The following is a 23,602-nucleotide window of genomic DNA, read 5'->3' as shown; positions in this document are numbered from 1 at the left end:
GCCTGCTACTGGGGGGGGCTATACTACTGGGGGGGGGGTCTGCTACTGGGGGGGCCATACTACTGAGGGGCCTGCTACTGGGGGGGGCCATACTACTGGGGGGGCTTACTACTACTGGGGGGGCTGCTATTGGGGCAGCCTACTACAGGGGGGGGCTACTACTGGGGCAGCCTACTACAGGGGGGGGGCCTGCTACTGGGGCAGCCTACTACTGGGGGGGCCATACTACTGGGGGGGCCATACTACTGGGGGGGCCATACTACTGGGGGGGCATACTACTGGGTGGCATGCTAATGGGGGGCATACTACTGGGGGTGCCTGCTAATGGGGGGCATACTACTGGGTGGCATGCTAATGGGGGGCATACTACTGGGGGGGCCTGCTAATGGGGGGCATACTACTGGGGGGCATTCTACTGGGGGCACTGCATAGTGGACCCTACTACTAAGGGGACTGCATAGGGGGCACCACTGCTGGGGGACATTGTGTAAGGGACACCGCTACTGTGGGCATTGTGTAAAAGGGTCACTACTGTGGGCATTGTGTAAAAGGGGCACTACTGTGTGTCGTAACATAAATAAGAGACACTACTTTATGGTGTAATGTGAATCAGGCCCTATGTGCGGTGTAATGCGAATAAGATTGTGCACTGTGACTCCTAGGGCCGTAGCCCACTTTGTAAACAAGTACTGTGACTCTGCTGGCCGTACCCCACTGGGTGGGTGCACTACTTTTCATTTCTGCCACTGCTGTGTGACAATGTGTCATAGATGTGCTTTATACTGTGGTGTTTGTGTCGTTGTGCCGCTGCTTTGTCGCTTAGTAACCAGTCAGCTCACTGCAACCTTTGGCCAATAATGTTGAAAACAATATTATAAGCTGTGATATGGTCTAAATTGACTGGAAATTAATGTTATTGAGGTTAATAATACTCTAGGAAGAAAAAAAAGACCAATTTATGTGATTTTAGCTTTTTTTGTCAATTTTTGTAAAAAAATCCAAATCCAAATCCAAATCCAAAGCCAGTCACCGCAGTTTGGCAAATCCAAATCCAAATCCAAAGCCGGACGACGAATTAGAACCAAATCCGGCAAAAATGGTCCGGCGCACATGCCTAATTAGAAGTAACTATTTTCACATCGGAAACATTTCAATTGTTGTGCAGTGTAATACATACATGTTTTTATGGGGATAAAATAAATCCTTAATTAAATCACATAAAGGCATAAGACAACAGGATGGCAACTGCTTAAATTTTACTTAACCTGGATTTGATAAAGTAGTGTTTTCTCTTTCCTCCCATTTATTTGAATAAATAAATCAGAGCTCTACATGACACATGACAGAGACCGGTCCAACAACGGTTCATTTCACTGCCAACAGGTTATTCAAATACCAGCCATTTTTATCAAAAATGCCCAGATGCCACTTGTCTAATCTCACCTCATTGGCATCAATGCCATTGTTGACGGACCATGTTGTCTGGAAACACTCCAGCATCCTCTGTTTCAGCTGCTTGGGCATACGATGAACTCGTATAAAGTCCTTTAAGTCCTTGGTACGGGTGTGGTAGAGAGAGCGCCGAGAGTACATCCTCTGAATGATGGCGGTCACGTTGCCGAATACCACCGCGTGCATGAGAGCTGCACACAAAAGCAAGGCGTGAGTGATGTCAGGGGATAATATACTTCGCTCAGCCTAGACTAGCACTGAGTATACTGGGCTATGTCATTTAGCATATGATATAATATGTCCACATCACAGATAAACTAGAAAGGACAACCAGAGCGTCAGTGTTTCTAGCACGATACGTCATACTGTACAAAGGCATGGGCTAGTTTATACACATGTCAGTGAGCCCTGAATTTAATATCCCATTGATAATATAATACGACACAGGGTGTCCGGGTGCCATACTTTCCATATGTAAAGACCTAAAGGTGCATGAACTTACGCCTACAACTAGGAATGGCTGATGTGATGCTGGGATCTCCACCAGTCCCAAAAAAGGCCATCTCCATACATTATGTTTTTTTGGGGAAAACATATAGATCACTCGCAGGTAGCTTCAGGAGCTAGTCAATGGTGTCCCGTCATCTCCTCTGATGTCTAAATTAAAAAAATCTACTTATTTCCGATCTTTAATAAGTTCCACAGGTCCTATTTACACCTCATCGACACACAAGTATGTGCAGACGTCACACACTTGTATACGCTGCCATACGTCACATGCAGACTTCCTACACTGTTTTTTGGACTTGTCCTCCCTTTCGTCAATCTTGGCTATCGGTGAGAGAATTCTCCTTAGATCACCTGGTTGGGTCATTAGTACCACGCCGGGATTAGAAAGTCTGGAAGCCGGCGGTCGGCATTTAGACCGTCGACTTCCAAACTACATCCCACCTGGTTAACTATGTACCTTTTTCTGCAGAATGGGCTATTTCTGAGATTATTCGTACGACTCAGAGGGTTTCAAAGGGATAAGTAACTACTTTTGGCTGTAAATGCAGCAGCATGTAAAGCTATCTTACAAAATTGGATTATTGCTACCCCGCCATCTTTATCCCTTTTTCAAAACAAACTATTTTTCCTTTGTATATGGATTGGTTGGAAACATCCTTAGTTATGGAACAGTTAACTTCAAAGTTTTTTTAACACTTGGGAAAGTTACATTACCACTCTTCCTCTGGAGTTTCCATAGCGCATCAAATATTTTACTAAGTATACTTTGTGGTTTGAGCAGTGAATCCTCACTGAGGCTGAGCCTATAATTACTGACATCAGTAGTGAACTTCCTCCTCTATAAGAACAGGAAGTTCACTGGGGCTTGTGGTGGACGAGAACCTACCACAAGGGTCTCGTCGCAAGCCCGATGGTCGCCAGGTCGCCCATACAAGCTGTGGGTGGTCACCCACAGCTGTGCGAGCGGCCTGGAGGCTGATTTTTTTTTAAAAAATCCGCCCTGATTCAGAGTGAGTGGTCGCAAGTAGCGAGCGCCTCTGAATCAGGACCATAGTCATTTGAGAGGCGTCAACAGACCGCAAAGAGCGAGCGCTCAATTTAAATAGCCAGCCCCTTTTTCTGAACGACCGTTCGCAAATAGCGTCCGGCTCTGAATCAGGCCCAGAGTCACAGCCACGAATGAGATGCAGGGTCTCTGAAATGTCTGGGAAATGTGCTGGGTTTTCCTGGGCGGTGACCGGGAGGCGGCTAAGTTGACACACCGATATGTTCTTTCTTATGGATGTGTTAAGGGAGGGAGTGCCGCGGTCACATGACGCATTCACATTTAAGGCCGTACACTGACGGAGAACCTGCACCTAGCATGGGTCTGGTGCAAGATTCAATAATGCAACCGATGGCAGCATCTAAAACACACACGATTACAGCATCTAAAGACGCGCCAATGTGCGAGTCTCATTGTGATGCACGCAGCGGCGTAAGTTCATCCCAGACGCCCGGAGGCAAGTTATAACTTGGTGCCCCCAAGACTCAGTCACTGTTGCCCCAGGCCCCCGTCTCCCATGCCAAGAAGATCTGCAGCCACGCTTATCCTCAAGCCACCAACTCAAGACTCTGCAACATGGGTCTGTGGGTAGGGCTGCCACCAGGGAGGAGTGGGACGGAGAGTTGTGGGTGTGGGGGGTGCCTGGACTGCTGCATGGGTCTGTGGTTCGGGCTGTTGCCAGGGGGGACAGTGGGACACGGAGTTGTTGGTGAGGGGATGCGCCGGGAATGCTGCACGGGTCCGAGCTAAGGCTAGGGCTGTCGCCAGGGAGGAGTGAGATGGAGAGTTGTGGGTGAGGGGGCGCCAGGCGTGTGGCGTGTCACTCTGACATAAGAAGCTGATGAAGAGCAGCAACATAAATGAGTAAGGACGGGCTATAGCTAGACGGAGGCGCCAGATGATGGTCTGACACGGAGCTCTCCACTATTGTATGGGGGCTTCTCAGGTGACAAGAAGAGGTGCCATGTATTGGGCGGCCATGACGGTACACTCCGGGTACATAGTTACAGCCCTAAGTGGGGTGAATATATTGTGGGCAATGGAGGAGGTGCCCCTTCAGTGCTGGAGCCTGGCAGCAGGCGCCTCCATTGTCTCCCATAGTTCTGCCCCTAGACGCACGGCTGTACACCAGGGCATATCAGAATAAGCCCCTAAGAGACCTTAGCCTTGCCAAAATACAACTCTCTGCTCATAGATCAGTAAGAAATGTTATAGGAGGTTGTGTGTTTGTTATTGTGAATTGTTTTTGTTTTCAACATGACAATTACCCAAGTTCTACCAAAACTTCTTTACATCCCTACTGAGCAGCATAAAGAAAGCAAAGAAAAAAAAAAATCCAGAATGATGCCCGCTAAGCATCCGGGAGAACGCCGTGTGACCCCTCTCAGTGTTATAAAACATTTTCAGTGTCTGACAATAAAATAGTGGGAGCTTAAATTGTTCCGGGCTCCGAGAGAAGCATTTCTGCATTCACTTTATCCACAATAGTATTTGAAGAGGTCTAAATTGCAGATTGGAAACTGTAGTCACAGGCTGCGTGCCGCTGTACATTGTGGATGCGGCAATGAAATATACTTTCTGAAACGGTCGCCTGCATCTTCTCAAGTGGGGGGATATTCACGGTAAATTGTTCAGAGATACAAACGTCAAAAAAAGATGGGAATGCTGAGATACTTTCCTTCTCTGCGTTCTCAGATACAGGATCTTGCTCCATAGTGTATCATTATATCACTGAAACTCAAAGTTAAACTATAGTTAAGGCTGGTTCGGAGTTCTGAAGTATGTTTGCAAACTTTAGAAACTTTTATCTTCCAGGCTAAGGATATATAGGAAGCAGTTTTCTTTATATGGTGCAGTAAAATGATTGCTAAGTACATTAGCTTCAGGGGCGTATCTATAACGGGCCCCTGGGTCCTGGGGGTCCCACACCGCACACTCTGCCCGTGTGCCCCGCACACTCTGCCCGGAGTCCCTTTTCGGCGGTACCATCGCAGTACAAATCTCCTGGAAAATGGCCACCGTGGCCATTTTCTCTGAGTTTTGTGCAGGCACAGTGGGGAGGTCACCGGGAAAATGGCTGCCGCACCATTTTCCTGGTGATCTGTACATGAACAGTAGACTCCGTTATAGCACTAGAGTCTACTCTAGTGCCCAGAGTCTGCTGCGCTCAGTGCTCTGCCGGCCGCTGGAGAGGAGAGGAGGGGGGCCCGGATGGAGACTGCACACAGGCGCCCTCCTTTCTTAATACGCCCCTGATTGGCTTTCCTTATGAATCTGACATACTACAAGAGATGTCACTAGCCGCCATCTCTTTTTGGGCCTAAATCAGGGGTGTGCGCAATGCTGATCTCGGACGTAGTGGAGAGACTTTTTTGGTACTGCGCACCACCCATGCATCCCGATTGTGCCCGTGCAGAGGAAATGATTCAAAGACGTGCACAATTCCGATATTTCGCAATTGCGAGATTATCGGTCGGCTGCACATATCTCGCGGTCGCATTGCGCACGCACCGATGGCGCTCACAATGAGGATTACTTTGCAGAGTGATTGACAGTCAGGGACCGTTTGGTGAGGTAACGGGGAGTGGCGGCAAAAACGCTGTCGTTGCCTGCGTCTGCGATCACTTACACAGACAAACAAGGTTCCGACATCTCAGTTCAGGCGGCCAGTCCGCATTATTCTAATCCGATGGGCAATTATAGAATGATTGGTGACGGCGGATGCATATTTGTGCACAATTGCTCGGATCTGCACATGTCCAGCTGGCTACAGAATTAGCATACTCTCGCACAGCAGCTGCACGCGGGATCGCCGCTGTGAATGCCTTAGCGCACCTCTGAGTCAAGCGCAGAGCCGCAGCTGTAATTTCAGGCGCACTCAGGAAGAAGTGGATTGAACATGTAGTGGGCGCTCCAGGGTGATGACAGGGAGGTGACACCGCACGCACGGAGATGCTCCACCTTATGGGCGTGTTATGGGAATGTCCTGAGCGTGTCAGTGAAATTGGCTGCGTACACAAGCGCTCGACCGCTCACTTAGGGCTGGTGCAAGTTTTGCGACTGATAGTAGTGTTTAAGGATGCGCCAATTGGCATCACAGCGTGTACAGGCGTTGACTGTTGGCGTCTCAGTCCTTGCACATGCACACGGATGTAGACCAGAGAAGGGCTCTGTAGCCACATTGGCGTAAAGTCGCAGTCGGACGACCGCCAATAGACGTAGCTGCGGACGCTTTTGCGTCCACCCATGAATCAGGCCCTTTATCTCTATTCCAAATGTAGGGGTCTATTCACTAAGCCTTGGAGAGAGCTAAAATGGAGAAAGAGAAGTACCAGCCAATCATCTCCTAACTGTAATTTTTCAAACAGCCTGTAACATGACAGTTAGGAGCTGATTGGCTGGAACTTATCTGTCTCCATTTTATCTCTCTACATGGCTTAGTGAATAGACCCCGTAATGTGCTGGATATTTAGTAAAATATGATAATTCAGCAGATGCTAACGTAAGCCAGTAACAGGATTATTTACTGCAGCGCCACTAAAATGACTGCGTACACGTTCTGGCTTCCACGCTTCAGTATACAGAAAACCTACAGTGAGATGCAGCTCTCTCCAGCACTGACCCCGACACACTAAATAAGTCATCTAAGCCACCGCATAGGCAATACTGTATGTGCTCTGACAGAGAGGTCACAAACAACGCTGAGGAAACAAGCCTAGTACTACTATTTTTTATCACAAATGCAATAGAAATACATTCTACGCTATAACAATTACAGCACTGTAAGGTAAACACAAAGAGATTTAGGGGTCTATTTACTAAGCAGTGTTAGGAGACAGAGTGAAAAGTGATAAGAAAGTGATAAGGTGCCAGCCAATCAGCTACCAACTGTCATCTCACAGGCTGTGTTTGAAAAATGACAGTTGGTAGCTGATTGGCTGGCACCTTATCACTTTCTTATCACTTTTCACTCTGTCTCCTAACACTGCTTAGTAAATAGACCCCTATATTACAAAAAGCCACCAGTTCCCGGTGGAGGTGTAAACTTAAAACATCACTCACCGTCAGTGTAAAGACCGGCGTGCTCTACACTGGCTGCGGGTGCCATTTGAAATTTTCCCCTCCAGACCGCTGGCAATCGGCGGCGTACAAAAGCCGCCGCTTCGTAGATTAGGCGCAAAATCTTATTTCAGTTTATGAGACTTATGGTGCCTACACACGGTCAGATTTTCTGTCAGATCTGAACGATAACGATTTTAAAAATCGTTCAATCGTTCATATCTGAAAGAAAATCTGACATGTGGGCCTGCAACGATGAACCATGCGCGTTCCCGAATGTCAGATAATGATATCTGACATCTGATGGCGTTTGCAGTCAGATTTGGAGGATTCCATTCATTTTAATACTGTCTGAAATCGTTCAAACCGTTGGTAAAATCGTTCAAATCGATGGTAAAAATCGTTCAATCGTTCATCTGACAGATCTGACCGTGTGTATGCACCATTAGGGGCATATTCATGAATTATTATTAGCAAGGTGATCGCATCCTAACAGAGCCCCTGTCCTAAAATGTGTTTCTTATTGTCGCAAATAGTGGAGAAAAAAAAAATTCTACTCATATCTTAATGAATATTATAATTAATTCATAAAGGGCCCCTTAGAAGATGATTGATCAAACTTGTACTCTTTCGAAGGTTTGATAAATGTCCCCGTAAATCTTCCATAATACTAACTTTTCCCCAAGTCCCCAATGTTCTACAAGTTCCCATATTTGGCCCTCAGCCCGCCACCTACCCAAACCCAATTAATTGCTTTCATCATTTTGCTCGTCACAGGGAATAGGACACTGACTTACCACCAATCAGCATGGTGCAAATGGAAAATATCTTTTCGGCATCGGTGTTTGCAGACACGTTCCCGAATCCGACACTAGTGAGGCTGCTGAGAGCAAAATACAACGATGTGATGTAAGAGCTCCTGATGGAGGGTCCCCCAAGTAGCTCCACGTAGGTCTGGCCCGGTCCATGGCTGCCGTTGGATAGAACGCTACTGTTAGCTGACAGGTTAAGTTTTTCTACTTGGGTATATGGCATTCCGAGACGCTTGGAGAATTCATGCAGCCATCCTGGGGAAGGAAGCAAAGACATGATGCTGTTACTTCCATGGAAAGACATGATGCTGTTACTTCCATGGAAAGACATGATGCTGTTACTTCCATGGAAAGACATAATGCTGTTACTTCCATGGAAAGACATGATGCTGTTACTTCCATGGAAAGACATGATGCTGTTACTTCCATGGAAAGACATGATGCTGTTACTTCCATGGAAAGACATGATGCTGTTACTTCCATGGAAGGACATGATGCTGTTACTTCCATGGAAGGACATGATGCTGTTACTTCCATGGAAGGACATGATGCTGTTACTTCCATGGAAGGACATGATGCTGTTACTTCCATGGAAAGACATGATGCTGTTACTTCCATGGAAGGACATGATGCTGTTACTTCCATGGAAGGACATGATGCTGTTACTTCCATGGAAGGATGTGCAGACTGTGATGTAAAATAAAACACAATTCAAAAAAGTTAAATACACATATTGTCGGGTGATCTGAATGGGCATACAGTACTGAAGGAAACGTGCTAGGGAAAATAGTGTATTTGCGCACATGTAGAGTAGTCCGTATATGAGGATGCGCACATCTGTCTGCATTGGTAGCACATGTGTCTGGTTTACTACAAGCCACATCATCAGTACTTGTACCTGCCCAATAGTAGGTGCAAAAGAGAAGCCTCCTAACCGGGTGTGTATGTGCTTAGGCCATGGTCTGCATGGGACGTATTTGTGAGAACTCACCCACACTGAACCTCACTTACATGAGAACGCTCTGTCACACCCTTGTTCCATCAACCTGGTTGATACATTCAGATTCGGCATTCAACTAAGATTTGCGTGCACTCATTTTTGAAGCATACAAGGTAGACTTTTCAACGCTTACACTAAACTCTGCATAAGTCCCTTATGTGTGAACAGTATTAGGTTAGCTTATGCCCAGCCGGTGGCGTGGCCAGCTTTTACCATGACGGGAGTTGGAAAAATAGACGCCTTAGGTCCTGAGTGTTTAAAAATTAAAATATCAGCATCTAAATATATTATCTGCATCCAAATTACATAAATAACTATCACACACACACCATACAGTACACACAGCATTGCTGTGACCGCCATACAGTACACACAGCATCACAGTGACTGCTATACAGTACACACATCATCACAGTGACCGCCATACAGTACACAAAGTATTACAGTGACCACCATACAATACACACAGCATCACAGTGACCGCCATACAGTACACACAGCATCGCAGTGCCTGCCATACAGTACATACAGCATCGCAGTGACTGCCATACAGTACATACAGCATCGCAGTGGCTGCCATACATTACACACAGCATTCCAGTGACCGCCATACAGTACATCCTAGCATTAGGCTGCACAGCCGCTACAAGGGAGGGGAGGAGGAGTACTGTGAATCATCTGGGTGGTGGCCAGCAACAGTGTGCCTGCCCACCTGCCTGTAAGTCAGCCACTTCTGGACTCCTCCAGTCTTAGAACCTAGCACTTAGCAAAAAAAAACAACAAATTAGACAGCCTCTGAGCGGCCCTGCACTGACTGACTCCCCTCTCAGATAGGCTTTATTTTCTCCAGCAGCGTGAGAGGGCGCTCCCTCTGCCCCCCTCCTCCCCCTGGCTAAACTACTGGGTCCTGTCAGAGCTTTTATATCTGCAGAGAGAGCAATAACTAGTTTTCAGAGCCTGCGGAGTGTTTCTAAAGTTCCTAATGCTAAACTAGAGAATGACCTCTCATTCCCCCACCTCCCTCTACTTTGGAAGGACAGCTGCTCCTGACTTAAATGTTCCTAATTTTCCTCATTAGAGACTATTATCAGAAAAGGGTGTTTAGTTGTTTTCCATTGAAATATAGGAAACAAAAAATGTGTTACATTTATAATAAAAAATACATTTATGTCACTACACAACATAGAGGTCTATGTACTAAGCAGTGTTAGGAGACAGAGTGAAAAGTGATAAGAAAGTGATAAGGTGCCAGCCAATCAGCTCCCAACTGTCATTTTTCAAACACAGCCTGTGAGATGGCAGTTGGGAGCTGATTGGTTGGCACCTTATCACTTACTTATCACTTTTCACTCTGTCTCTTATCGCTGCTTAGTACATAGGCCCTCATTCAGAGCCGCTCGTTAGCGGCAGTACGCTCGTTCCGAGCGATGTTTGCACATCTGCGCATGCGTACGGTTTTTAGTACGCATGCGCGAACCAGTCAGTGCGGCCAAAAATCGTTTGTACGCTATATAGCGAGTGCCTGCTATTTTGAGTGACAGAATGAGGCGTATGTGGGTGGTAACAGGGGAAGGTGCTTGAAAATGGGGAGTGGAGATCCGAACGCAGGCGTGCTTAAAGGTCAAAACGGGCGTATTATGGGTGTGCATAATTAATACAGCAGCGTCATTGACCACGTCACTGGGTTATTTTATAGCCAGAACTGCTCGCAAATTTGTGGTAGCAAACACCAACCACAAGAATAGCGAGCAGTTCATACGCTGGTCGATGTACTCGATTAATCTAATAAATAGCGGACATGACGTATGGTGCGAGCGGCCAGGGGGCGTTTTTAACAAATAAACGAGCGTATGTTTTGCTCGCTCGTTCAGACTTAGAGGTGTGAACAGACTGCAATTTGCGAACGGATCATTTGAATAGCCACCCCTTGTTTTTGAACGAACGACCGCAAATAGCGAACGGCTCTGAATGAGGGCCATAGACCTCATAGGGACATTCCGCAGATAGAAATGAAATGATTTGCACCACTGTATATTTTGGGATGTGTAAATTGCCTTTATAGAGTGTATTAGTATGTGTGAGTTGTGATTAGTCAGCTGCATTTTATTTTAATGTTTATAAGGAAAAACATCTTTGTTGTCACTTTTTGGCAAAGGAAAGGTGGGAAGTACGAAAAAGGGGACAGGGGAATCTAGGACCACCCGAAGGACATGTCAGAGATGCAAAATAATATAAAGTTAGGGGGAGATTTATCAAACCTTGGAGAGAAATAAAGTGGAGAGAGATAAAGGGGTCTATGTACTGTAGTAAGCCTTGGAGAGAGATAAAGTACCAACCAGTCAGCTGCTATCTGCCATGTTACAGGCTGTGCTAGAAAAACTACAGTTAGAAGCTGATTGGTTAGCACTCTCTCCAAGATTTGCTAAGTCTCCCCCCAGTTTTCCTTCGGTTTAGTATACATTTTATTGTAGATAGAAGTGTGCCTATTGCTGTTCATATAATGGAAATAAATGAAAGCGGTTCTGAAATGCATCTGTGCTTTTCTGTGTTTTCCTGTAACAGTGCACTTGTTGTCGACCTGTGTGAATAAAAGCACGTAATACACATTAGGAGCACAGGTTGTATGAAGTGCATTATACAGTATTTTCTTGGTGGCAACTTTAGAATGACTTGGTGCCTTATCTGTACTATAGCTCACAGGAAGACTCATATCTAACAGAAAGAATCACATCCAACAGGAATACACATCTCACAGATGACTCATCTCACAGAAAGAATCACATCCAACAGTAAGACACATCTCACAGGAGACTCATCTCACAGAAAGAATCATATCCAACAGTAAGACACATCTCACAGAAGATTCATCTCACAGAAAGAATCACATCCAACAGGAATACACATCTCACAGATGACTCATCTCACAGAAAGAATCACATCCAACAGTAAGACACATCTCACAGAAGACTCATCATGATCTCACAGAAAGAATCACATCCAACAGTAAGATACATCTCACAGGAGACTCATCTCACAGAAAGAATCACATCCAACAGTAAGATACATCTCACAGGAGACTCATCTCACAGATTACTCACATTTTACAGGAAGACTCACATCTGACAGTTCACAGCTTACAGGAAGACTCAAATCCCACAGGTATACTCACTCTAACAGTGGTCCATAGCTCACAAGAAGACGTACAGTTCACAGTAATTTACAACACACAGGAAGACTCCCATCTCCCAGTAGTTCACAGCTCGCAAGAAGACTCACAGTTTACAGGAAGACTCACATCTCACAGGTAGACTCACATCTCACAGAAGACTCACATCTCACAGGATGACTCACATTTCACAGGAAGGCTCACATCTCACAGGAGATAACAGCTCACAGGAAGACTCACAATTTACAATAAGACTTAAAGCTTACAGGAAGACTCACAGTAGGACTCACATTTCACAGGCAGACTCATATCTCACAGGAAGACTCACATCTCAAAGGAAGACTCACATCTTACAGAAATCTCACAAGAAGACTCACATCTCATAAGATGACTTACATTTCACAGGAAGACTCACAGTTCACAGGAAGACACACATCACACAGTAGATCACAGCTCACAGAAGGACTCCCAGTTCACACTTATTTACAACTCACAGGAAAACTTGCAGCTCACAAGAAGACTCACATCTCACAGGAAGACTCACAGTTCACAGTAATTTACAACTCACAGGAATACTCACAGCTCACAGGAAGACTCACAATGCACAAGAAGACTCACAGCTCATGGGAAGACTCACAGCTCACGGGCAGACCCACAACTTGCAGTAATTCACAGTTCACAGAAAGACTCACAGTTCAAAGTAATTTACAACTCACAAGTAAACTCACAGCCCACAGGAAGACTCACAGCTCACGGAAGACTCACAGTTCCCAGGAAGACTCACAACTTGCAGTAATTCACAGTTCACATGAAGATTCACAGTATGACTCACATTTCACAGAAAGATTCACATCTCACAGGAACTCACATCTCACAGTAGGTCACAGCCAACATGAAGACTGAAATTTCACAGGAAGACTCAAAGCTTAAAGTAAGACTCACATCTCACATAAAACTCACAAGAAGACTCACATCTCATAGGCTTATTTATATTTCACAGGAAGACTCACATCTCACAGAAAACTCACAAGAATGACTCACATCTCATAAGATGACTTATATTTCACAGGAAGACTCACATCTCACAGGAAGACTCACATCTCACTGAAGATCACAGCTCACAGAAGGACTCACAGTTCACACTACTTTACAACTCACAGAAAGACTCACAGCTCACAGGAAGACTCACATCTCACAGGAAGACTTACAGCTCACAGGAAGACTCGCAGTTCACAGGAAGACTCACAGCTCACAGGGAAGTTTCATAGTTCACAGGAAGACTCACAACTTGAAGTAATTCACAGTTCACAGAAAGACTTACAGTTCACAGTAATTTACAACTCACAGGAAAACTCACATCTCATAGGAAGACTCACAATTCACAGTAATTTACAACTCACAGGAACACTTACAACTCACAGGAAGACTCACAGCTCACAGGAAAACTCACAACTTGCAGTAATTCACAGTTCACAGGAAGACTCATATCTCACAGGAAGACTCACATCTCACAGTAAAATTCACAGCTCACAGGAAGACTCAAACATTCTCTGGTCTTTGTATGTTGTTGGTAACTACACAATTTGTTATTTACAGTACTAGCTTGCAAAACTACAGGCCTCAGCGCTTCTTTGCGATGTCACGTACTTATTGCACAAACTAAATGGAGAAGATGATAAAAGTATTATTGTACATTAATAAACATCAATGTTATGTACTGATCTGAGGAATAGATCTGAAATAACTGAAGACGTTATATTTAAATAGTTCTGTCCAACATACTGTACACTTTCCCACAATATGTTACAATCAGCTGCCACGTCTTAATAAATCTATCATTTTATTTCACCCATGAGCACTACAGAAGCAGGAGTATGAGAGACAGGCCGGCAGGGCTAGTGGTGTCACGGGAAGAATTAAGGGCCAGGATCTGTGTCTTACAGCCATAAGGTTTATTGTCTGTTGTCTGTACAATACAGAGATAGTCACTCAGGCTAAGTGCAGATGGAATGGAAAGTTTCAGTTTTGAGGTTTTGGCAAAAAGATTAATCTGCCAAAGAGACAACTGGGATACATCCGTGTACTACAGTAACTGTGAGATAGTGGTTCTCAAACAGGGTGCCGTGGCAAGGGGGATGCAGTTTATATGCCGGCGGACAGGATGCCGGCAGTTGAAATACCAACGCCTCAATCCCACCGCCCGTTATATTGCCGACATCGATATTCCAAAGGACATCAGGATACCGGCGTCGACATCCTGACCGCTGAAATCCCGAACATCCAGACGGTGGTAAGTATGCGCAGGTAGGGATGGGGGGGTTAGAATTAGGCCTCCTCAGGGGAAGATTAGGGTTAGGCTACAGGAAGGGGCGTTAGGGTAACGCACCCCTCCAGGGAAGTTAGGGTTAGGCACACTCTAAAGTGGGGTTAGGATATGGGGGGGGTGGGGAGGGGAGGGTTAGGGTACTTACCTGCCCCTGGTGGGATTTTGTACCATTCGGGCCTCCAGCGCAGGGCCATCTCTTCCATTGGGCTTGTTGGGCAGTTGCCCAAGGGCCCAAAGCTTGTAGGGACCCGCCAACCTGCCCCCCTGCAGCTGCGGCCAGTTGGTAAATTTGTGATAGTTTTATAAGCCGGCCGCCGGTGCACTGTATTCTGATCTAACCTCCCTCACCCCATCCCCCCCCTGGTGACGAGTACTCCCCTCAGTCCCAGTTTCACTTCATCCGCCGGCTTCAGACCAGTCAGACAGAGTCTCTCTGCATGTGTGGGAGGTCTGATGGGCATGCAGAAGGGTTTAATTTTATTGACAATTTAAATTTTTTTTCCCGTGAATGGGTGGGTAAGGGCCCCAGTGCATTGCTTTGCCCAGGGCCCACACTGCTGTTAAGACAACCCTGCTCCAGCGTTTGTATTTGAAACGGCGGCTATTCAGCCGCCAGAATCTCACACCGATTCCCTTGCATGGGTGCCACTGTTTGGTGGTCCAGCACCAAATCAAATAATTTTATGGTCCATGTAATAGGTAAAACCAGAGGTGGAGGCTGCCAAAAAAAAATATGTGAACAAACTGAATGACAACTGCATAACTGACCCTAAGGATGACATATAAACACATTTTACTTAATTTAATCACATTTGCAGATTTTTCTCAATAAGAATCTTTTAGCTTAGGGGTGCTGTGATAAAAATGCTGATACTCTAGGTCGACCTGATTCAAAGAAGTTTGGGAACCACTGGTTTAGGGTATTGACCACATAATGTCAGATACAGACTACTATATCCATCATGAGCCCCTAACACATTAGTGAGGCCTGGGAAGTGTTACAAAGAAAAACCTTCATCATCTTGGGGAACATCAGTAAAGCAGGCTACACATCTAAAGATTATCTGTCCAACCAGCCAACTAGTTGATTGGTTGGAATGAAACTCTGATAACGTATGGGCAGGGCAGTTTCTAGGGTTTGAGGCTCCCAGTGCGAGCAGTCAAAATGTGCCCCTCCCCCCCCCTCGAAGCAGTAATATTGTGGAGTGGGCGTGGCCTCATCGTGAGGGGGTGTGGTGTCACAGTAAGGGAGTGTGATCTCGAAAGACCACAGAATGTCAGCCACTGTGACTACTGAGCCCAGGGGTGTCTAACCTGTCAGAGGCAAAGCGCTGAAAAATATATGTAACTAAACAAAAGTCAGACAGCATGCGCGCGCCTAGCTGTCACAAGCCCACGCCGAATTTCTGTGTGCATGCCTTTGGTGTGACATTTGCAGAAGATTGACCTTGCATCACACTCGTTCTTAGTGCGTTGGGAGCGAATCCAGCACATTGAAAATACAAGCCAGATTCACATATAATACACTGCAACAAACCACTTTCACATAATATATTGGAAAAGCCAGAGGCACATAAACTACGTTTTAAAACCACATCCACCTCAAATACATTATTAAATCCAGAACCACATAAAACACATTGAAAAAACAAGAATCACATAATACACACTTCATTCCAGCCCCCTCCCTTGCCATTCCAGCCCCCTCCCTTACCATTCCAGCCCCCTCCCTTGCCATTCCATCCCGACAGGTCTTAGGCTTCCCCCCCACTGGCTCTCAGGCAAAAGTGCCCATTATGCAGTGCCCCCTGTAGTTGTCCCCATATGCAGTGTCCCCTGTATTTATACCCCTTATGCAGTGCCCACAGTGGTAGTGCAACTTATGCAGAGCCCACAGTAGTGGTGCCCTTTATGCAGTGCACCCAGTAGTAGTGCCCCCAGGAGTGGTGCCACCTATGTCATGCCCCCATCAGTAATGCCCCCAATAGTAATGGTCCCTGCTGTAGTGCCCCAGTAGTAGTGTCCCCAGTTGTATTGCCCGAAATATTAATGCCTCCTGTATTAGTGCCCCCAATAGTAATGCTCCCTTTGTAGTAGTGCCCAAAGTAGTAAAGCCCCAAGTAGTAGTGCCCCCAGTAGTAGTGCCCCTGGGCCCTGAGTAATGCCCCCAGTAGTGGCACCTCCTAAGCAATGCCCCCAGTAGAAGTGCCCCCCGAGTAATGTCCCTAGTAGTAGTGCCCTGGTGCCCCAGTAGTGGTGTCTCCCCCCGCAGAAGTGCCCCCAGAGTATTGTCCAGGCTGCCTGCACATAAAAACCCCCCCACTAATACTTACCTTCAGCCCTGCTCCAGCGTCCGCTCCGCTCGGCTGCTCCTTTGCACTATGGGAAAGACGTCATGACGTCCTCCCATAGTGCACACTGGGGGAGCCGGGAGCCGGAGGCTCCGTCTCTCCGGCTGCTCTGCTCTGCCGGGCGCCCGCTGGTAACTGAATCTCAGCAGGCGCCCGGCAGTTAACAGGCTGTTTCTGCTGGGCGGCGCGCCCCGTGCGATTGCACGGGTCGCCTGCCCCTAGAAACGGCCCTGCGTATGGGAGTAACCGATCATCAGCAATTTGCTCCTAAATGCCATAAAACAGATGAAAATGGTCATTCAGAGAAGTTTGTTAAATGTTTGATCTAAACAATTTGTTCAAACAACAGTTTTAGTCCATTTTCCAGTGTTTGGGAGCAAATTGCTGATTGTCATTTGCTGTCATACCTTACCAGATTTTCATTCCAACCAATCAACTAGTTGGCTGGTTGGACAGATAATCTTTAGGTATGTGGCCAGCTTTATTCATTGCAACTAACTCCCACAGCGAGATAGAGGGGGAGATGTATCAAACCCTGGAGAGCGATAAAATGGAGAGAGATAAAGTACCAACCAATCAGCTCCTACTGACACTTTTCAAATACAGCCTGTAACATGACCGCTAATTGGTTGGTACTTTATCTCTCTCCAAGCTTTGATATATCTCCCCCTGCATGTTTTATGCTTGGTAGATTTATTGTGTTAGATGGTTCATGCCTTATTACATATTGACCCTGATGAGGTTTTGGACTACGATCAGAAGGCAGGCTGACATAGCTCTGGTGCAGTGTAAGGGATGACTCAGTTGAGGCTACTCATTTCTTGTCTACCTAAAACAAAGGGGCCCATTTATCAAAGATCATTTGAGGTAAATTCCCTGAAAACACCTAGTATCCCCCGAATGTATGAAGGGACCGCAGCAGGTATCTCCGATACCTGCTGCGATCCCTCCATTGCCGTTGGCAGCCGCCTCCCCCATAGGTTTCTATGGGGGATGCGATGCTGCCAAATGTATCAATATCTGCAGATAGTGTTAGCCGCTGTGTCCTATGGGCAATTACCTCATTTGAGCCGGCGGAGGGATCTTCCAGATCCCACCGCCGGCAATGGGCGCTGCTCATGTGCAGTCCGCTCTTTTCGGAGCCCGTCTCCGTGCATGTGCTGGGTCATACATTCGGCCGGTATGATCGCATTTTGCAATGCGATCATTGGCGATACTGCATGCCCTGATCGCATTGCAAAATCCGCCCGCGTGCAAGCCTCCGTCTCGCAAGGACGTGGATCCCGGACCGACCACCACACTGGGTGCAATTGAGGTAAGTGACGCCACTGCCTTAATGAATGGCGTCTCTGACACTAGACTGCGATTAGACCTCCCCATACTCACCCATATATACGGAAAGCTAATGTGTGGATTGGGAGAGCTCACAGTAATTATCACAGCCCTTATACAGTTGGGTGACACCATGGAGCCATTCATAAAGGATTTTATTCAGTAATGAAGGATATCGCTTTACATCCAAATAACGTTTAATATAAATGTGTAAGTGCCATTCAAAGCAGAAAACAATTTCTGTCATGGACAAACGTAATATTAAAACATATAAAACGTTTTCACTATTTACAGACAGTAAATTGATAATATATAAAAAATATATATAAAAAATACAGCATCAGTAACATAACATCAGGCATAAAACAAAAATAATCAAAACAAATAAATCATAAAATGAATACAAAGGCTCACTTCTAGGAGGGCTACAATACAGTATAGAAGTGAGCTATTGTATCTATTCCGCTGCCTACACAGTTTTCCACTTCCTTTGGTTTCCTCCTCTTCCTCCTAGTCACTCTTGCTGAGTAGGTAACTGGTTCTGTAAAGGTGCATGTGTGCATGCGTGTGTTTTAGTTTAGTTCCATTTACCTATGCACTTTACCATGCATCAACCTGCATGGAAATAACATGTAATGCACCCGAGGTGACGTAGAGGGCATTATATTTTAGTAGTAGCTAGCGAGCGCCATATTATTAAACCCTGCCCACTCACTGCAAAATGCCGCGTTTCGCGGGTCGCCCCCCTCCTGATTGACCCACATATCGCAGCATTCTGCCGCTAGGGGGAGGGACCTAATGACAGTGTCAGGTCCCCATCTCTACAACCCACAGCTGCTGCCAGGTAAGTGTGTGTGTAATGTATGTGTGTAATTTATGTGTGACATATGTATGTGTGTGCATATCTATATGCATGTGTATATATGATATATACAGTATATATATAAATATGCTTGTATGTATGTACTGTATATATGTGTGTGTATATATAGATATAGATATTTATTTATATATATATATATATATATATATACAGTATGTGTATATATACAGTATGTGTATATATACATATATATATATATATATATATAAATATAGAATAAATGTGATGACTATGGCGCCAACCAACAACAGTAAATAAATATAAAACTGAATAGTTCAGACTGTAGTGAACAAATAAGGTGAAAGGAATATATATAGCAGGACGCACTACCTAAAGGTGTCAGCTGAATACAAATAGGAAGGATTGGGACAAATGATAAATGTGGAAATAATGAATGATACAGCGACAGGCGTCACTCAGAAAGTGCACAGTGCAATAAATATATAAAGAAATGTAATCAAAAATTCATAAGGACATACTAACATAAATACATATAATAAAAACACACAAAATGTCAAGCTGATAATTACAAGATAAATGAGTAAGAAAGCAAAGAACATTTGTTTATGGTTTCCGGTAATAGGCATCATTTGCAAAGCTACTGTATGTTATTGAAGCCATAAAATAGCTTTGTAATGTTCTTCACTTTCTTTGTCTTCGGAATAACAATTGTTCTCTGTCCAAAGTAATTGTACTCTCACAAAAAATAGTGATTAATAATAGCTGACGTGTCACATACTGTATTTAACAAGTATACAAAAAAAAAGAGACATACAGACTCTCATCTTTTGTGGGGGCACTCTTAATATAGTTAAAACTTAACCTTTGTCTGTCTTATTTTTAAAAATCGCGATTAGTGGGACATATACACATACATATTTAAAAAGACGTACAAAAAAGCAAGTAAGCGAAATATTAATACAGTAATAGTGAGATAATTCAATGCTACATCTGCAGCAAGTGCATAATCACAGGTTCAAATATTCCAAAAAGCACTTATTCAAACAAGAGTAATAATTCTCTATTGTGTCGGCAGAAAAAATTGCGTAGGTCATGAGTTTCAATACTCCAGCGAAATATTAATACAGCAATAGGGAGATAATTCACTGCACAGCGCAGGGATCCACAGGATCAGTCAAATAATGAGATTACCCCGAGTCTGAAGAGAATAGAATTAGTATAGTTCTATAGGTATCACTACTGTTTGATACTATTAATATTATATCTCTGTATCCTGAAACATTCACCCTGTCTCCCATGAGAATATAACCTTATTCCACAACTATTCAGTATACCATGAGATATATGGAACATGGTATTGCTGAAGGATTAAATGTGTATTTGAAAAATTAGCACTGATTATATAGAATAAGGCACTGTTGAAGGAGTATATTTGTACTGTTGATTACTGCAAACGAGCGCTGATTATACAGGATTTTGGTAAACAAAGGTGATGTATGCTGACTTATACAGAGTATTGAAACTCATGACCTACGCAATTTTTCTGCCGATTCAGTAGAGAATTATTACTCTTGTTTGAATAAGTGCTTTTTGTAATATTTGAACCTGTGATTATACTTGCTGCAGACACTGGGCCATATATAATAGCCGCGTTAAATTACCGCGGCTAATTAGCTCGCCCAGGGCTCGCTCGGGGCTATCCAATTAGCCCCGGAGTCAGCCTGACTACGGCACTTATCAAGGGGGGGGGGGATTTCAGGACCTGATGTCTCCCGAAAAATAATCCATGATAAGTGCCTTTTTTTATGCCCCAAAAAAGGCGAGAACACATAGGGCCGCGAGCTTATCGCGGCTCCTATGTGTTAACGGGCAAACTATACTATTATTTCGCCCGAATTTATAGGATAGGGAGTAAATAAATATCGTTGAAAATCGGGGATTATCGGTGAAAAATCCAAGTTTTTTGCCGATCGCGGGGAACAATTAGCGCCCGAACAGGGTTCGGGGCTAATTGGATATGGCCCATAGCATTGAATTATCTCACTATTACTGTATTAATATTTAGCTTATTTGCTTTTTTTGTACGTCTTTTTTAAATATGTATGTGTACAGTATGTGTCCTACTGATTCCGATTTTAAAAAATAAGACAAAGGTTAAGTTTTAGCTATACTAATAGGGGTATTCAATATGGAGCGAAAACGCAGTTTCTGTGATGTTTTCGCTCGGATGACGTCATTTTCGCCGGTTTTACTTTTACACTGTATTCAATTTGAAACTTTTCGCCAGTGCGGAAAGTATATTGCATTCAACCCTGCGAAAAAGTATCACCAAGGAATGGGTGGCGAAAAAAAGTGCAGAATTGAGGTTTTGGGGTGCAACATTTTGGAAACCACCCTGCAACCTTCAGACAGTCCCCCAAAGGTAAACTGTGTCAAAAAAATAAAAAAAATACCTCAGACGTCCCCAAAAATAGCACTTTCATTTTGAGGTCGAAAATAAAAATTGGGGGGTACAAAATTAAAAACTAGCAAACTACAATCTAGGGGGTCCGTCCCCAAGTATGCCCCAGGTGTTTTTTCCATTGCAGGTGTTTGCGGCAGGTGGATTATTCACGTTTTATAAAACTTCACTTTAGCAACTTTTAAATATGCTGACCCCCATTTTCAAGTACCCCAAATTTGCTGGGACTACTTATTTTCTGCAAAAAATACTTCTAAATACTATTCTTCACCACCTTCCCAAATCCCCAAAATCGCAGCTATTGAGCCCGTTTAAAGACCCCAAAAAGCTTCTGCAGGGCTAATCGGGGATATCCAGAGTGATCCCCCATGTCAGAGCATCTTTTTGGGGGTGTTAGGGTGATTTCCCCAAAAATCAGTGAAGTTTTCACTGATTTCACATTCGCCAGGTGCCGTTTTCGCCGATTTCATATTGAATATGGGTATAATCGGGGGCGAGCGCGATACTTTTTCGCCGGCAAACGCTCTGATGTGTGGCGAAAACATCACCAGCGAGGTTAACGTTTCATATTGAATACCCCTCTATGTCTCTTGTTGATCTATACTCTCAGGGGTGCACCTCCACTTGCGTTATTTGTTCTTCCTACGAGGAGACTTATTATCTCAGATAGTGGAACTATACATTAGTCTAGAAAATGTCACTTGTGCTCAGGTACTCTCTCCCCTTTCCCTTGGTAATTTATGTCACATGTTTACTAAGACTTTGGATGGAGATATAGTGGAGAGAGATAAAGTACCAGCCAATCAGCTCCTAACTGCCATGTCACAGGCTGTGTTTGAAAAGGGACAGTTAGCAGCTGGTTGGTTGGTACTTTATCTCCATTCACTTTATCTCCATCCAAGGCTTAGTAAATAGACCTAAAAGTCAGACACCAAGGGCTTGATTCAGCAGTGCACACTCCGTGAACATTGGCAATGCATGTGACCCTGAATTAGGCCCTACTGTATGTGTTACTTACCTGCCTTGCTACCAGACTTCCTTGCAAATGCATAGTACAGAATCGGTATGATGTACCAACGCCAGAAGCCCGAAGGTTTAACATCTCGATTAGGGCTGGTAAGTAGGCTAACCCTCCCCTGTCTCCCCCCTAACCATCCCTTGGTGGTACCTAACCCTGAAACTCCCGGGGTCGTGCCTAACCCTAAGTCCCCCCTGGGGTGCCTAACCATAACCCCCCTCTCCGCACCCTAAACCTAACCATCCCGGGGGGGGGCCTAACCCTAACCCCCCCGGTGGTCCCTAACCCTATTCCCCCCTCCTCATAGCCTTACCCTAACTCTCCTGGTGGGGTGTCTAAACCTAAACCCCCCCCCCGTGGCTTAAACCTAGAAAGCCCCGCTTACCTTCGTTCGAGATGCCGGGCCATCAGGATTTCGTGATTTCGATGCCTATCTTCAGTCCCGGGTAGGGATTCACTGTCAGGATTCCGACAGCCGACATAGTGACCGCCGGTAATCGAACTGTGACTTAGCACATCGGCACTAGGCTAGTGCACTATGGTACCTGTGGAGAACGCCGAAGAGGGAAGTTTTCTTTCCCCCACTTTGTCAACTAAAAGTATAATACATGCAGACATGCATGGAAAGCCAGCGAAGCAGGAGCTGCATTAGCACTGTGACACACTTACCCCTTTATCTAAAATAAACCCAACCCTGTTTTTGATGCTTGATTAAGAACCATAGCAAAATATCCTATGTATTTATTATACACAGGGGACTAAAACGACAAGCCATATATAAGATGCTATAAGATATAGAAGATGCTATCTCACCAGTGACTAGCACAATGGTAAAGTCAATTTGTTCTTGTGGATTTATCCTCCTTTTATATACAGTCAGGTGCATAAATATTGGGACATTGACAGAATTGTCATATTTTGGCCTCTATTCACCACCACAATGGCTTTGAAATTAAACAAACACAATGTGCTTTAACTGCAGACTTTCAGATTTAATTTGAGGGTAATTACATCCAAATCAGGTGAATGGTGTAGGAAAGAATTACAACGGTTTCTATATGTGCCTCCCACTTTTTAAGGGGCCAAAAGTAATGGGACAAACTAAACAATCCTAAATCTAACTTTCACTTTTTAATACTTTGTTGCAAATCCTTTGCAGGCAATTACAGCCTGAAGTCTGGAACGCATAGACATCACCAGACGCTGGGTTTCATCCCTGGTGATGC

General features: G+C 44.8%; 1 protein-coding gene across 1 annotated transcript in view; it reads right to left on the bottom strand.

Annotated features, from left to right (window-relative positions):
* Positions 1-23,602, bottom strand: part of LOC148522333 (voltage-gated delayed rectifier potassium channel KCNH8-like) — a 467,010-nt gene that overhangs the window by 7,169 nt on the left and 436,239 nt on the right. Inside the window, exons 8-9 of the mRNA XM_088474145.1 lie at positions 7,864-8,133; positions 1,444-1,643 (exon numbers count right to left, since the gene is read on the bottom strand). Of these exons, the coding sequence (XP_088330271.1) occupies positions 1,444-1,643; positions 7,864-8,133 (470 nt within the window). The remainder of the gene's footprint in view (positions 1-1,443; positions 1,644-7,863; positions 8,134-23,602) is intronic.

Source organism: Taudactylus pleione, unplaced genomic scaffold (genome assembly GCF_031769625.1).
Source record: "Taudactylus pleione unplaced genomic scaffold, aTauple2 ptg000147l, whole genome shotgun sequence".
Classification (NCBI taxonomy): domain Eukaryota; kingdom Metazoa; phylum Chordata; class Amphibia; order Anura; family Myobatrachidae; genus Taudactylus; species Taudactylus pleione.
The sequence above is the reverse complement of the archived record's forward strand: the minus strand, read 5'-3'. Positions and strand labels throughout refer to the sequence as shown.